The sequence below is a fragment of the Sminthopsis crassicaudata genome, chromosome 3, assembly GCF_048593235.1.
Source record: "Sminthopsis crassicaudata isolate SCR6 chromosome 3, ASM4859323v1, whole genome shotgun sequence".
NCBI lineage: Eukaryota > Metazoa > Chordata > Mammalia > Dasyuromorphia > Dasyuridae > Sminthopsis > Sminthopsis crassicaudata.
In genome coordinates this window covers 643,982,926-643,998,499 of record NC_133619.1, presented here as the reverse complement: position 1 = coordinate 643,998,499, position 15,574 = coordinate 643,982,926, and the positions used below count along the sequence as shown (strand labels likewise).

At 49.3% G+C, this 15,574-nt stretch overlaps 1 protein-coding gene across 2 annotated transcripts; it reads left to right on the top strand.

Annotated features, from left to right (window-relative positions):
- Positions 1-555: 555 nt before the first annotated feature.
- Positions 556-14,042, top strand: LOC141564545 (uncharacterized). Of its 2 annotated transcripts, none has more exons than XM_074307129.1 (5): positions 556-671; positions 2,740-2,817; positions 3,188-3,314; positions 3,952-4,050; positions 10,387-14,042. In XM_074307129.1, exons 2-5 carry the CDS (start codon positions 2,767-2,769, stop codon positions 11,943-11,945), a joined length of 1,836 nt encoding a protein of 611 aa, XP_074163230.1. In that variant the 5' UTR covers positions 556-671; positions 2,740-2,766; the 3' UTR covers positions 11,946-14,042. The 2 variants fall into 2 exon arrangements, with proteins under 2 accessions (XP_074163230.1, XP_074163229.1); XM_074307128.1 differs by lacking the exon at positions 556-671 and adding an exon at positions 1,837-2,170.
- Positions 14,043-15,574: the final 1,532 nt, after the last annotated feature.

Below are 15,574 nucleotides of genomic sequence, written 5' to 3'. Positions count from 1 at the left end.
TTTAGGGTTACTGAACTCCAGCTGGCTTTGCTCTTAGTCGCTGCAAAGGATTGTTGGTATGTCAAGCCATTCGGTATTAAAACACAGTCAGTCCTCATACAGCTCATCTCAGTAACCCAGGTAATTGAGCAAGTCACATCCGCTACACGTTCCGAGATCAGAAACCCGGAGCCCCCTGAGATCGCCCGCCTGCAGGCAGGAAAGGTTTAACAACGACGCTCGCACCGCGAAACGGTCTCTGAGTAGAGAATAGGTCCCGGGCACTCAGATTTGCATTAATAAAAAATAAGCGCCGGCCGGCCCCGCCCACCATTTTTCCCAGGTTGGATTTGTGACTATAGACTTGGCCTACAACAATCCGAAACAGCCGCAAGAGAACCAGAGGCTTCTGGGAAATTGAGTCCGTGGGGAGGAGGTAAGCTCTTCCCAGCTGAACTTGTGCGGAACTTGGTCATGATTCGTATCTTGATACGTACGCATGCGCAGCGCTCACCTTGGGCTCCACTTCCCAAAAGGCCTCGGGCTTCAGGCTCACCTGCGCCTGCGTTTGGAGCGTCCCCTCCTCCCGCGTGCCTGACACGGATTCTGGGAATTGTAGTTCTCAGATTGACCTGGGTGCTTAGATTCTGCTCCGTAACGGAGGCCCTTTGTTCGCCGGAGGCCAAGACCGGGTGAGGGAGGGCGGTCTGGAAGAGGGCGGGCGTGGGGGCGGGGCGGATCCGGGCCCCGCAGGGAGCCGTGGTCCAGATTGGGGGGACACCACGTGGGGGCGAAGGGGCGGGACGGGGAGGGCAGGGGCGGTCTCCCGGGGGCGGGGCGGTGGGGGCTGTCAGGATCAAAGCCTCGGAGGCGGAAGTGGCTTTTAGGCTCGGCTGGTTTTCTCTGCCCATTTTGCAGGTGAGGACACTGAGGCTGCGCGGGGGGCCCCTAACATAGCCCCCCGCAGGGAAGCCCGGTGGCCGCTCCGGAGCGCCGATGCCGGGCATGGGGGTGGGGACGGGGGCCTGGCTTAGGCTGCCCTGATGAGGAAGGGGGAGAGGAGCTCTCAGGGTGGGGGCACCCCCGCCCGCCCCCCCCCCCCCCCCCCCCCCCCGGGCGCAGGGCAGGGCGTGTCCGGAGCTGGCCGCTTGGGCCCCTGGGGGCACGTGCGCCCTCCCCTGCGGGCGGCCACGGCTCCTCCCCCCACGGGGCGTGGACTCTGACCTAGTGGGTCTCCCTGCCCACCCGCCCGCTGCCCCTCTGCCCGTGTGCTGGAAACAATGTTTCTGATCCTGGGCAGCCTAATAACCGCGGAGCCGGCCAAGGTCAGGGGAGCCTGAGCTCCGGCCCCCAGTCCCCCCGGCATGGGCCGAGAGTCCCCTTCCCGGAGGAGGGCGGTGCCGGTGACCCTCTTCCCAAAGGGGGTTCTGTGGTGGGGGGAGGTGGAATGACAGGAGTGGGGGCCAGCCGGGGAGTCACTGACCTAGGCCCGGCGTAGTGACCCATCTCCACAGCCGCCCCCCCCAGCACGTGCACAGCTCCCCAGCCCCGTTTCTGAGCTCCCCAGCACGTGCACAGCTCCCCAGCCCCGTTTCTGAGCCCCCCAGCACGTGCACAGCTCCCCAGCCCCATTTCTGACTCCCCCAGCACGTGCACAGCTCCCCAGCCCCGTTTCTGAGCCCCCCAGCACGTGCACAGCTCCCCAGCCCCGTTTCTGAGCCCCCCAGCACGTGCACAGCTCCCCAGCCCCGTTTCTGAGCCCCCCAGCACGTGCACAGCTCCCCAGCCCCGTTTCTGAGCCCCCCAGCACGTGCACAGCTCCCCAGCCCCGTTTTTGAGCCCCCCCCCAACATTTGTCAGAGAACCCAAACCCGCTACCCTGAGAAGCCCGAGCAGCCGATCCCGCGGGTCCCCAGAACCAGGCGCGCAGGCCACTTCCCACAGAGCTCGGGGACCTCGCGCACGGCCGTCCCGCAGGAGCTGACCTGGGCTGGGCCATCCAGCGCTTGGCTAGCACAGGGCCGGGCACGCAGTAGGGGCGCAGTCAACGTTCTCTGAGTGGTTATGGAGCGGTGCCCGTGGCCCTTCGGGGGTTGGCTTCGCCGCCATGGCAGCCTGCGCTGGCTGGACGCCCCCCCAACCCCGGGAACAGCCGTGTCCGGATGGAGCCACTCTGCCGGGAGGCCCCCAGGTGTCCTAGGGGTGGCGCCCCTCCCTTCCCTGTCTGTAGCTCCTGCTGCTTGGGCCAGGGAAAGTGCAAAGTGCCTTCTGTGGGCCCAGCCCTGGGTGGGATCTCACGGGATCCCCTCACAACCTTGGGAGGTGGCTGCTATTGTTATTTCCACTTTACACTCGAGGAAACTGAGGCAGGCACAGGTAACATGGGTAGACTGTGACTCCTGACCCCAGCACCGGAGGGTAAAGTCATGATCCCCTCCTGGGGTCCCCTCTTCCTCAGGCTGGAGCTGGATCCCCGGGGTCCTCAGCACAAAGAGCCGGCCCTGTTCTTTGAGCCTGAGTGGGCTGGCTCTCCTGGCCTCCCTGGGATGGGCCAGAATCAGTCACTGTGGGTGTCTGTGTGTGTGTGTGTGTGTCCATGTGTCTGTGTGTGTCCTTGTGTCTGTGTGTGTCCTTGTATCTCTGTGTCTGTGTTTCTGTGTGTAGATCTGGGTATTTCTGCCCCGGGGGGGCCTGGGGGCCTCACAGAGCCCCGGCCACTCCTGAGCCCCGGCCACTCCTGAGCCCCCTCCCCTCCCACAGGTGTTTCTGCCCCTCCCTGAGCCCAGCATGGAGGAGGAGTGGAGAAGGCCTTCCGGGGGACTTGGGCCCCGGCCGCAGGTGAGTTGGCCCTGCCCCCCCTCGTCTGCTCCATCTGCGGTCTTCCCTCCCCTCATCCCTCTTGGTGGGTGCACCTGTCCGAGGCCGGGTCATGGGGTGACTGCCCAGCCAGTGAGTGTCCCGGTCCTCCTGACTCTGGCGCTGTTCACTGCACTACCTTGCTGCCTTCGTGGGCTGGCTCGAGGTCTCAGAGCCAAGCGTGTGCTTTCCTTGGGTCCCTCAGCGGATTCCTTGGGACACTGGCCACGGTGACGAAGGGAGGTGGGTGGCTGGCGGGTCGGTCCCCAGGCAGCGTGGGGAAAGCAGGCCGGGGACTGCTTCCGGGGAGACCCACCCCTTGCCTTCCCGTGGCGCAATGTCCCCGTTTCAGGAATCGGTGACGTTCAAGGACGTGGCCGTGAACTTCACGCAGGAGGAGTGGCGGGAGCTGGACGCTTCCCAGAGGGATCTCTACTGGGACGTGATGCTGGAGAACTATGAGAACCTTGTTTTCCTGGGTAAGTGGGCTGGAGCTGGCCCAGGCCCGAAGGCTTCTGGGCTGGTGCTGGGGCCTGTCCCTGGGCCCTGTAGGCTTTCCCGTGGCTCGCCCCCCCCTTGTCTGCTGGGAGAGCATCCACCCCTTCTGGGCCAGGGTTTGCTTCCGGCCTTTGTCCAGTGGAAACGTGGCTCTGGCCACTTGACCGAGGTTTTGACTTGTGTGCCTGTGTCCTGAACTCGCATCTGGAGCCCCGGGGCAGAGCTCCTGGGGCAGACCATGTGACTTGGGCTGCTTCTCTGGAGCACAAGCGCTTGCCTGGGAGTTGAGTCCCCTTTTATGGTGCGGGAGCAGCCACCAGGCAGTCCCTGATCCTGGATCGGCTGGCCTGGTGCAGCTTCCCTCCCTGGGGTGCTGTGTCGAGCAGAGCTTGGGATGCTGGGGCCCCTCCCCTACCCAGACCCGCTGTTCGTACCTAGATGTAGGACGAGGAGCCCCCACGGGTGGGTCTGGGCAAAGGTGCAGAACAAGTGCTTGGGAGGAACATGGAGACTGCGGGAGGAGGGCAGGCCGGCCACAAGTTGGCGCAGGATTCTTCTGAGCCAAGCTGGTGCCCGGGCTGCAGGGGAGCCGTCACTGTCCTGTTTCTATCCCATCAGCCGGGCTTCCCGCTTCCAAACCAGATGTGCTTTCTCATTTGGAGAGGGGAGGTGCGCTGTGGCGGCTCGAGGGGAAATTCCCAGGAGACCTCTTCCCAGGTGAGTGAGCGGGCTACAGCGAGACCCAGAGCCTTGGCGGCCTGCGGCCTGGGGCTGGAGGCTGAAGCTTGGGGCTCCCCCAAAGACCAGCCCCGGAGCGATTCTTTTTCGAGGCACAGTAGTTTTGTGGGTGAAATCCCGTTAGCGGTTGCCATTAAATCACTCCATCGCTCTTTATCAGAATGAGATCGCAGCCTTTGTTTTCCTTCAGTCACTTGGAGTCCCTCCCCCTCACAAGCCCCAGGAGCCTTCCTCTGTAACCCAGGGGGTTGCAGTAACTCGATGACCCTTCTGACAGCGTGTCTGTGCCCGCGGACCAGACTCCAGGAATATTCCCTTTATCTCACATAGGCCATTTCTTCAGCAGTCCTGCGATTGGCGGGCACCCGCTTTGCTGCCCTCAGAAGTGCACCGCCTTTGTGGAGCTGCCGGTTGTGCCCTTCATGGGGAGGGGGGGAGGGGGGTATACATCTTACCACGTCCTGGCTGAGGGTGTGGGGCCTCTGGGAGTGGCAGCACAGACTCCTGGGGAGAGAGCCAGGGAGGCAGAAATGGCAGGTGGGAGAGCATGAGGGGGCCTCTGGGACTGGGAGGTTGGGGTGCCCTTGCCAAGCACCAGGACACTACAGAAGAAGAGAGTCCTGGAGTCCAAGGGCTTCTGGCTTTAAGTGGTCGGGAGCTGAGGGAGTCTCTAGCGGAGCCCGTGGGAGCTCAAGGGAGGCAGGGAGGGTCTCCAGAGAGGTGCGGGGCCAGGCCAGCCTCTGGCTAGTTCCAAATTGTGCAGCCCAGGAGTCAGACCCACGGCCAGCCCGAGTTCCCATCCCCCCCTCCCGCCCATCTGGGAGACTTTGTGGCGAATCTTGGAATTTTTGGTTTTTCATTGGGCCTATTTTTGAGCTGAGGGAGCATTCTTTTGAGAACTCTGCTAGTGTCCTTTGACCTCTGAGCCTTTGACTCTTGGTTTCCTGTATTTGTGCCTTTTCCTTGTCGATGATTAGAATAATAATCCATACCAAGAGCAGTAATGGGGCTAGCCAATGTCAGTAGCACTTGCCCTGCTCAGAGAAGTTTCCCATGTTTCCCACCCCCCCCAAGTCTTGCCCTGCTTTTCCAGAGGTCTTGCTGTACTTCTCACCCAAGCTTTTCAACTCCATGCAAACAAAGTGATCGATTTGATCTTCATTGCCGAAAAGGCGAGTGTCCCCTCTTGTCACAGACTTTCTTCGGCTACATTTCCTCTGGTTTTAAAATAAATAAAACCCTTTAGATGGACAAAGGAAAAGCAGTTCCCTGCCCCCCCCCCATTTGGGTAAAAATCCCCTCCCTCCCCACCATAGACAGGTCGCTTGTGTGGTGGTTTTTAAAGAGTATTAGAAATGTCTGTGTTGACGGAGATGGATTTTCCATTGGTTCCATTGTCCAGGACTCTCAGACATTGTTGGGTCCTCCATGTGGCTTGGGAGCCTTCTTGCCAATGTACCCGGGCCCCATTCCCTCTGGGCCTTTTCTTCAGTACCGGGCCTCTCTCTCCTGCCAACACTCTCCTTAGGTTCCATCTCTGTCTTCCTGACGCCTTCCCTTCTGTCCCACCCCCTCCCAGACCTCCTTGAGCCATCTGTGCACCCACCTCCTGGCCATGGTCCCCCACCTCTCTTCCCCTTTGCAGCGTTATTTCTGATTATTTAATCTTAGTTCCATGGAAAGGGGAGATGAATTCATGCGGGATCCCATGGAAGAGCCAGGAGTAGCATTTCTTCGGGCCTGGGTGAGCAGGCCCTTCCGTTGTGGGGCCCCGGGTGATTTCCTCAGTGTGGACACTCTCGCCCTGTCACCCCGGCTCTTAGGACTGCCATCTCTGCAGGCTTTTCATTCACCACGATGAAGTTTTGCTGCTGGGTCGGAAACCTTCCGCCATAGGCACAGGCAGAAAAATGGGCCGGCCTCCTTCCTCCATTTTTCTCCCCACCTTTCCTGCTCTGGTTTGCCTTCTTCCGGCTGGTCCCAGAATTGTAGCCACATAGGCAGCCTCAGGAGACCTGAATCAGCCTGTAACTGCTGGAGGCAGGTCTGGAGCCTCTGCTTTCTTAGGGGCTGGCTGAGTTCAGGGTCCTGGCCATCCAGAGAAGCAGCCCTGACTTCTTGGACACTCCCCAGAGGGACACAGAAGCTCCCGCACAAGAAGCCCGAGGGCACTTAGGAGCCTGGGCGGTAATTAGCTTCCTCTTAGGGCATCAGTTTCTAGAGCCCTTTGGGCTGTCCTCACCACAGCTGGCACCCATTTTACAGTTGGGGAAGCTGAGGTGGACTGAGAAGTAACCCGCCGGGCCGGAGCTGGGAAGTGTCTGAGACTGGACTGGAACTCCAGTCTCAGGCTCCTATGGGAGGTCGGGTTCTTGAGCTTGGCTTGGCTAGGAGTCAGCCCAAGTCCCAGGGTGAGTGTGTGAGGGGCCTAGATGGGGGTGACAGGGGTGACAGGCTGGTGGGGGTTAAGCACAGGAGCTTCCTGTCTGCCCAGCCCCTCCCCGGGTGGCAATAAACTGCCTGCCCTGCTTCAGGAAGAACTTCGCTGGGGGAGGTGGGCAGAACAAGCAGGAGATAATTGTAATTAGGCAGACATAATTAGGTCCTGCAGCTGTGGGGCCTGTGAGGGGCACAGAGAGTCGGCTCAGCTGCGGACTGGTTATGAGGGGGCTCAGGCTAGGGAGGAAGGCACCGAGGCTGGGGAAAGGATGGTGGGAGCCTTGACGGGCACTCATGGGTGGGATGTGAGTGTCTGAGGGCACACGGGCCAGAGGGGAGGGCTGGAGGGCTTGCTCTGGGAGACATCCAACAGATGGGAGCCCATGAGGCCTGTAGGGAGAGTGTGTAGAAGGAGAGGGCTAAGCCTTTGGGGCATGCCCTCAGGGTCCCATTTCCCTTTGTTGTGGAAGGGCCCTCTTAGCCAGGGAGGCGATGACCCTGGGGACCCGTGGGAGCTCCGAGCTGGTCACCTGCTTTTCCTCCAGAGCCGTCTGGCTCAGCCCCAGCTGGGAGTAGCAGAACAGGGAAGATGCAATGGGTCTGAGCCAGGGAAGGACAGAGGGTGGGTCTCCTGGGCTCCCAGCAGGGCTGATGAAGTGCTTGTATTGAGTGCTGGACCCCCGCTGTTGGGGGCAGAGAGGACACCATGCTCTTCTCTCCACTCTGGGCACTCCGACTTTGCATGGCCAGGTCTGCGAAGTATCTGCGACCTCTCCCAGGAGCCTCCTTAGCATCTCCACCCAGAGGGTCTCTCCATTCCCAGGAGAAGGGCCCCTCCTCCCCTGGACTCCCCTGGGTCTCCTTTTTATTTTGTTTTCAGTTCTGAACTCTTCCTCCCATCTTTCTACCCTCAGCTATGGAAAAGACAAGGGGCAGGTTCTTCGGACAAGTCTGTGTGCTGTTGTTCCCAGGAGTTCTTATGAAATAAGGCTCTTCCAGTCAGACATTTTATCTTGGGCTCTGACAATTTTGGGCTAGTTCTTGGTTTGTTTGTTTGTTTGTTTGTTTGCTGTTTTCCAGTCTGTTCCAGACGATTTGTTTGACTCCCACTTGGTAGTAGAGTTCGAAGTCTGGAAGTGAGCTTACATTCGTTTCTTTGTACTTTTTTTCTTCCTTTCTCATGAGATTTGAGCTCTTTGTTTAGTCAGTGAATTCTCTTATTCTTTTATTCGGTTCGGTAAATTGTTCCCAGAATTATTTGGAGAGCTCCAAATCTGTAACTTCATTTAAGGAATAATTCATGATCATTGAGGGAAGCTTATAGTAGGGATGCCAGGATGGCCCAGCATTAAGAAAGCACCTGGCATAATTAAGCGTCTACACAGGAAAACCCGTTAGTTTATATAATATAGTATATATTATGATATTATAGTATCAGGAAATGCAAGAAGTTGTTTTTGCTAAAATAGAATATTCATTTAAGTAAAATTTTCCAAATGGCAAGATCTCAAAGCATCTTTTGTTGTTCCTTCGTTTCTGTCACGCCCCACTCTCTGTGGCTCCATGGGGGGTTTTCTTGGCAAAGCTACGGGAGTGATGTGCCATTTCCTTGGGCAGTTAAGTGATCTGCATGGGGGTGCACAGTTCAAAGCTGGCTTCAGACACTTAACCTCAATCCCTCATCTGTAAAATGAGCTGGAGAAGGAAATGGCAAAGCATTCCAGTGGCTTTGCTGAGAAAACCTCAATGAGGTCACAGAGAGTTGGACATGGCTGACTGGTTATTTCTTGACTCCAGGCCTAGTGCTCTGTCCACTGTACTACCTAGTTGCCCCCCAAAGATAGCATTATTTACAATTAAAAATACTTAAATTTGCAATTTAAAATTCCTGGAAACTCCTCATAAAAATAGAGGTAAAACATGAAGTCCTTTTCTCTCTGTCTTTCTGTCTCTTTCTCTATGTCTCTCTGTCTCTGCCTGTATGTGTATGTGTGTCTATCTGTCTCTACTGTTAGTTGATAGAATTCTATAAATGTCACCTAAGACAAGTTACAAACAAGGTGTGATAAGTCAAGAAATCCAAATTAAAGATGTAGTCATTGACAAAAGGGGAAGAACAAATTTCCCTATTAACATGATGGTATTATTGGAAAATCCCAGTGAAGAAATGGATTCAGAAGAGTAATTGCTTCAGTAAAGTAATGAGGGGACATCATTGGCAGTTCTATACAATACTTAAGAAAACTAGGTGGAAGAAATGAGAGAAACTCCATTCTTCTGATACTTAGCTCACCCAGAGACATTATTGGTTTTGCCACGTGTAGCCACAAACCTTTCTGATAGTTTTTTAAAAATGTTATTTATTTATAATTTTTTGACAGTATATATGCATGAGTAATTTTTAAAAAACATTATCCCTTGTATTCATTTTTCCAGATTTTCCTCTCCCTCCCTCCACTCCCTCCCCTTGATGACAGGCAATCCCATACATTTTACATGTGTTACAGTATGACCTAGATACAATATATGTGTGTAAATATCATTTTCTTGTTGCACATTAAGTATTAGATTCCGAAGGTATAAGTAACCTGGGTAGATAGACAGTAGTACTAACAGTTTACATTCACTTCCCAGTGTTCCTTCTCTGGGTGTAGTTGTTTCTGTCCATCATTGATCAACTGAAGTGAGTTGGATCTCCTTTATGTTGAAGATATCCACTTCCATCTGATAGAGTTTAAAGCACCAAACCTTTCTGATATAATTTAAAGCAGACAAATACTTGCCCTGCTTTTCTAGATTGTGTGGCTTTTTGCGCAATTTTTTATCCCTGGCCTACCTGTGTGACCTTGAACGAGTCACTCTTATACTCCTTTTGCATCCATGAAATGAAAGAAGGTGATATCCAAGATCCTTTCAAACTGTCGCCTTGCATTACTCGAATTACATTGCATTTCTCTCATTCATCTTGTTCAGATGCCCTCGTTTAGGAATTAGATGATTCCTTCCAGAGCCTAAGTTAGGTATAACTAATATACAAAAGAGAAATCCACCAGAATGCAGTTAACAGGCTTTCATTGGAGTTTTCATTTTTAGAAATATCAAATTTATTTTGTTTTCTGTTCTGAACTCTTCCTCCCACCTTCCATCCTCAGCCATGGAAGAGACAAGAAAAAGGAACCCTATCAAAACTATCTTATAGTTGTGTACCTCATTTGTAGTTACTCTTTTTTTTTTTCCTTTTTTAAATTCATTTTATAATTATAATTTTTTTTTTGAGAGTACATATGCATGGGTAATTTTTTACATTATCTCTTGCACTCCCTTCTGTTCCGAATTTTCCCCTCCTTCCCTCCACCCTCTCCCTAGATGGCAGGCAGTCCCATACATGTTAAATATGTTATAGTATATCCTAGATACAATATATGTGTGCAGAACTGAATTTCTTGTTGCACAGAAAGAATTGGATTCAGAAGGTAAAAATAACATGGGAAGTAAAACAAAAGGGCAAACAGTTTACGCTCATTTCCCAGTGTTCCTTTTCTGGGTGTAGCTGATTCTGTCCATCATTGATCAATTGGAACTGAATTAGATCTTCTCTTTGTTGAAGATATTCACTTCCATCAAATACATCCTCTGTATGTTTTAGAATTTTAAAATGCAGTCTTTTCCCAAATGCTCTGCCAGTAATTGGTCTGCCTTATATTAGCTAGCTTCCCTTTTCCCAAAGTGAGATGAGGTAAGCTTGCCCAACTGTTTTCCTGGGTTCTTCATCATGATCCTTGATTGAGGAGACAAAAATCTAAGACATATTTTGAATGTATACTCCCTTCTCCAGGTCAGAGGACCATGGAATTGACCCTTTTTTGTTTCTTTCAGATTCCCTTAGTTTGGAGATTAGGTGTGAAACCAAGGATTCCACAACCATTCAGGGTGATTGTACAGGGGTATCCTCTAAGAAGAAGTTCTCAAAGGATGGTCCTTGGGATTTCAAGATAGAAGAAGCTTGGGAGTTTGATGTCAGGGTAGAGAAACAGAAGGACATAGGGGAGAAACAATCCAGACAAGTAACAATTTCCAATAGAGAAGCTTCTAAGGTGAATGCCCGGGAATGTAAAATATTGGGGGAAAGTTTCAGTCTGGGCTCATTCTTTGTACCGCAAGAAGCACTTCCTCCCGAAATTAATCAAGGTAAGCTCTTCCCACAGTTTTCAGACCTAAGTAATCATAATGTCACTTCCTTAGGGAAGAACTTTGCTAAGCATAACAAATGCAGGAAGCCCTTCAGTTACCATTCAGATCTTATTGAATTGTATACAGTAGGCCCCGGAGACCAACCTTATGTGTGTAAAGAATGTGGGAAAACCTTCAGCCACAGAGGGAACCTTAACAAACACCAGAGAGTTCACACTGGAGAGAAACCTTTTGAGTGTATCGAATGTGGGGATACTTTTAGCCAGAGGCGAAACCTGAATGCACATCAGAGAATTCATACTGGAGAGAAGCCACATGAATGTAACGAATGTGGGAAAGCCTTCACCCAAAGATCACATCTTACCCAACATCAGAGGAAGCACAATGGAAAGAAACCCTATAAGTGCAACGAATGCGGGAAAGCCTTCAACCACAAGGGCAATTTGAATAGACATCAGAGCATTCACACTGGAGAGAAACCCTTCGAATGTAATGACTGCGGGAAAGCCTTCACCCAGAGAAGAGACCTGAATGCACATCAAAGAATCCATACTGGAGAAAAACCCTTTGAATGCACTGAATGTGGGAAAGCCTTCAACCTCCGGGGAAGCCTTAATCAGCACCAGAGAATCCATACGGGAGAGAAACCATTCGAATGTAGTGAATGTGGGAAAGCCTTCAGACAGAGGGGGTATCTTATTTATCACAAAAGAATTCATACTGGAGAGAAACCATTTAAATGCAGTGAATGTGGGAAAGCCTTCAGACAGAGGGGGAACCTTAGTGAACACAAGAGAATCCATACAGGAGAGAAACCCTTTGAATGTAATCTTTGTGGGAAAGCCTTTCGAAACGCCTTATGCCTTACTCAGCATCACAGAAGTCATACTGGAGAGAAACCCTTCTCGTGCACTGAATGTGGGAAAGCCTTCAACCACAGGAGAAACCTTAATCGACATCAGAGCATTCACACTGGAGAGAAAACTTTTGAATGCAGTGAGTGTGGGAAAGCTTTCAGCCAGAGGGGAGACCTCAACGCACATCAGAGAATTCATACCGGAGTGAAACCCTTTGCGTGTAATGAATGTGGGAAAACCTTCAACCACAGGGGAAACCTTAATGTACACCAGAGAATCCATACTGGAGAAAAGCCCTTTGAATGTAACCAGTGTGGCAAAGCTTTCAGCCAAAGGGGAAGCCGTAACCAGCACCAGATAATTCACACCAGAGAGAAACTCTTTTGAGTGTGGTGAATGTGGCATAGCTTTCAAAGGCACAAATGAACACGATAATGAGAACCAGATATTTCATCAAAATAAAGAATTAAGGAAAGGCTTCATGTGAAGCCTTAGGAAGCATCACCTAATTTATATGAATAAAAAGCTTTATAAATGTCATGATCTCTACAAAAACTATAGGATACACTAGCTTTCATCAAACATCGGAGATTCCATAAGGTGAACCCACAGTGGGATGAAATAATGTGGCTTCTACTTCATAGAGAGCTGCTGTTCTCTCTGCTTTGGCTTTTGGGTCTCAGGACCATTTTTATCTCAGCAGGTATTTGGTAAGATGCTTCTATTTTCATTTTTGTAAATTATGTAACATGGAGTTAAATTGTTTTTTACATATTTGATAGAATTCATCTGTATATGTACCTGGCATTGTCCCACCCCTCCCCACCTCCATCTTGGGAGTTTGTTTATGGTTTATTCAGTTTCTGCTTCTAAGATTCTATTTTTTTATTTTTAGGTGCTTTTTATTCTTAGGGTCTGTTCATCTGGGTATTTTCTGGTTTTATAAATATTAATTTCACTTTAGTTTTCAGATTTTTGCTATATAATTACATATGCTAGTTTCTGAAAATGCATTTTATTTGCTGCAAATTCCTCCTGATTATTTCTAAAATTTTGTGATGTGGTTCTTCTCTTTGCAATTTAGCTAATGTTTTCTGTTTTATTCATATTTTTTAAATTGCTGCAAGTATCATTTGTAATTTTCCTAAAGTACAGATCTAAGTCACTCTCCTAATCAATGAGCCCCAGGGGCTTTCTGTTGCCTCCAGGATCAAATCTAAGCTTCTCTGACCTGCCTTCCCATCTTGCACATCCCTCCCCTTCTAGCTGGCTAATGTGTTCCTTGTCCACAGCTTTCCCCCTCCCGGATTTGTGCCTTTCCCCCATTCCCGGAAGGTGTTCCTACTTCACCTTTGTGTCTGCCTTGTAGGAGACTTTGCTTCCTTCAGAACTGCTCCAGATATATTTCTACTTGAATCCTTTCCTGGTCCCCTCTGTTGCTGATGCTCCCTCACTCTCCCATGTAATCTCTATTTATTTTGTATATACTTATTTATATAAATGGTGTGTCCCCTATAGAATGTAAGTTTTTTGAGGACAGGAATGGTTTCATTGTTGTTGTGTCCCCAGTGCCTAGCCTAGTGCCTGGCAGTTAGGAGGCAGTCATTCAAGTTGGTTGACTAATGTTTTTCCAGTTTAGTTGCATGCTCAATTTATTTAATCTCGTTTTTTTCTCTCTTTCTTACTGATGTAGGCTTATCTTTATCTATAGATACATTTGTAGCTGTTCCCCTCTAAGGACCACCTTGGCTTCATCCCATACGTTTGTTTCATCATTTCTTTGATATAATTATGGTTTCTATCTTTTGTTCTTGACCCACTGACTCATTAACAGTATATTGTTGAAGTCTGGACACACTTTCTTTAGATTTTTTCATATTAATTATGATTTTATGGGGTTGTAGTCAGTAATCACAGACTACATATTAAAAGTCCACCTTTTTTAATTTGTTCATGGGTTCTTTCTGTTACCATGTAATGAATTTTTGTGAGATTGAAAAAAGTGTAGTCTTTTTAATTCCCATTCAGTAGTCATCAATGGTCTGTCATACCTTATTTTTTAATATTCTCTTCAAATCCTTAGTTTTGTTTTTTTAGCTTTCTGTCTTTAAGTCCTCTCTGATTATTGTTTTTAGCTAGCTTTTTTTTTCTTAAGACTTTAAATGCTACGGTATTAAGTACATATGTAGTTAATATTAACATTGTTTCATGATCTGTGGTACTGCTGTGTAGATCTCTTAACTGTATCGTTTTTTATTGTTGCTTTATCTTTGATCATGATTGCTACTTCCGTTTTTTTTAATTCTGCTAAGACATTGTATATATCTATTCGTTTTAACTCCATATCAATGGTATTTAAGATGTTCCTTGTAAACAACAAATTTTCCTTTCTTTTTCAATTTTCCATCCCCATCAGTTTTATGGGTGACTTGTTTCACTCGTGAATATTGATACAGAAATGTTGAATAAAATATAACCAAAGAGGCTACTGTAATATATACCGTTAATGCCAAAAACAATAGAAATCAAATGATATGATCTATAGATACATCAAAAGCCTTTGACAGAAAACCAGCCCTCATTGCCACTTATAAAACACTAAAAGAAAAAGCATAGGAATGAATAGATCTTTTTTTAATAGAATAAATAGTGTCTATCTAAAACCAAGAGCTAGCATTATTTATAGTGGAGATGCTTTCCCAGTAAGTTCAGGAGCAAGATGAGGATATTCATTATTATCACTATTATGTTATTCTCAAAGTGCTAGATGTGGTATCAGAATAAGCATAGCCAGAATGAGTAAAATTACCCTCATTCATGGAGGGTTTTCCTAAAAGAATCCCAGATCCTCATTGACAAATTGAAATAATAACTACAATAAATTAGCAAGGTATAAAATAAACCTTTAAAAACCTGTATATTCTTAACAAATCTCAGAAGGATGCTGCAGTAAAAGAAATCTCCTTCAGAATAAGTACAAAATATCAAAACTGTCTAGGAGACAGCCCACTGAGACAGAATTAGGTCTCGGCTACAGCGGCTGTAAATGTGTTTTATAATGACGTAGAATCACAGATTGCCACTTTCCTACTTGGGTCATGCTGTGAGTTGGTCATTCCATTCTAGAGAACAATATGGAATTATATTGGAAAAGTCTGTTCTGTGCCTGCCCTCAGACATACTGATAGCAGAACTGAATGTGAGCTCTTCAAAAGTCAACGAGAGAAGAAACAAAAACTCATGGATAGAAGCATTGAGATTGTTCTAACAAAGACCCGAAGCAAGGGGGGTGACCGTCAGTTGGGGCACTGACCGACCATATTATGACTTGGGAATGGGATGGAATTCCACGAGAAGGGAAAAATGGGAAGCCTGCAGGGAGCACGGTGAGCTGTCTATGTGGGGCGGGAAAGGACCACAGGGCTGCGGGAGTTCAGCAAGTTCAGCGGTAGCCGCCAGGCTCAGCTCGACAAGAATGACAGGGAAGCAGTCCCTTTCTTTGGCTGAGAGATGGAGGGTGCGGTTTTTATTGAGGCGAACGTGGTTAGGCATGACCCATGTGGGGGTTATTTGTAGATGTAGTGGATGATGAAGGGCTCTTTGGGTGGGAGAAAGGGACAATTAGGAAAGGACAGTGTATTCATTTTTTTAAATTTAAGTTAAATACTAGGGAGTTGGGAAGGTAAAAGTTGTCAGCAGCTACCTTATTATTGGATATTTTGAGAGATTGAACTTTACTACAAGATGTAATAGAAGTCAACAGGCATCCGTTTAGTTGCGTAGGCAGACAGTGCACTAAGAGTGCTGTTACCTGATCTCACACAGCTTTGCGGCACAGCCAGAGCACTGGGTCTGAAGTCAGGAAAACCAGAGTTCAAATCCAGCCTCAGAGCCTTTCTACTTGTGACACCCCAGCAAGAATATCACCCCTGTCCATTTTAGTCTCCTCAACTATAAGAGTGATGTCACCTGCCTCACAGGTTTGTTGTGAGGATCTTAAGAGATCAGATTTGTCA

Coding starts and splice junctions, on each gene's coding strand:
- LOC141564545 (XM_074307128.1), top strand. CDS start 2,087: ATGGCAGCCTGCGCTGGCTGGACGCCCCCCCAACCCCGGGAACAGCCG. Junction 2,171..2,739: donor CTCTGCCGGGAGGCCCCCAG/GTGTCCTAGGGG, acceptor CCCCTCCCACAG/GTGTTTCTGCCCCTCCCTGA. Junction 2,818..3,187: donor GACTTGGGCCCCGGCCGCAG/GTGAGTTGGCCC, acceptor TCCCCGTTTCAG/GAATCGGTGACGTTCAAGGA.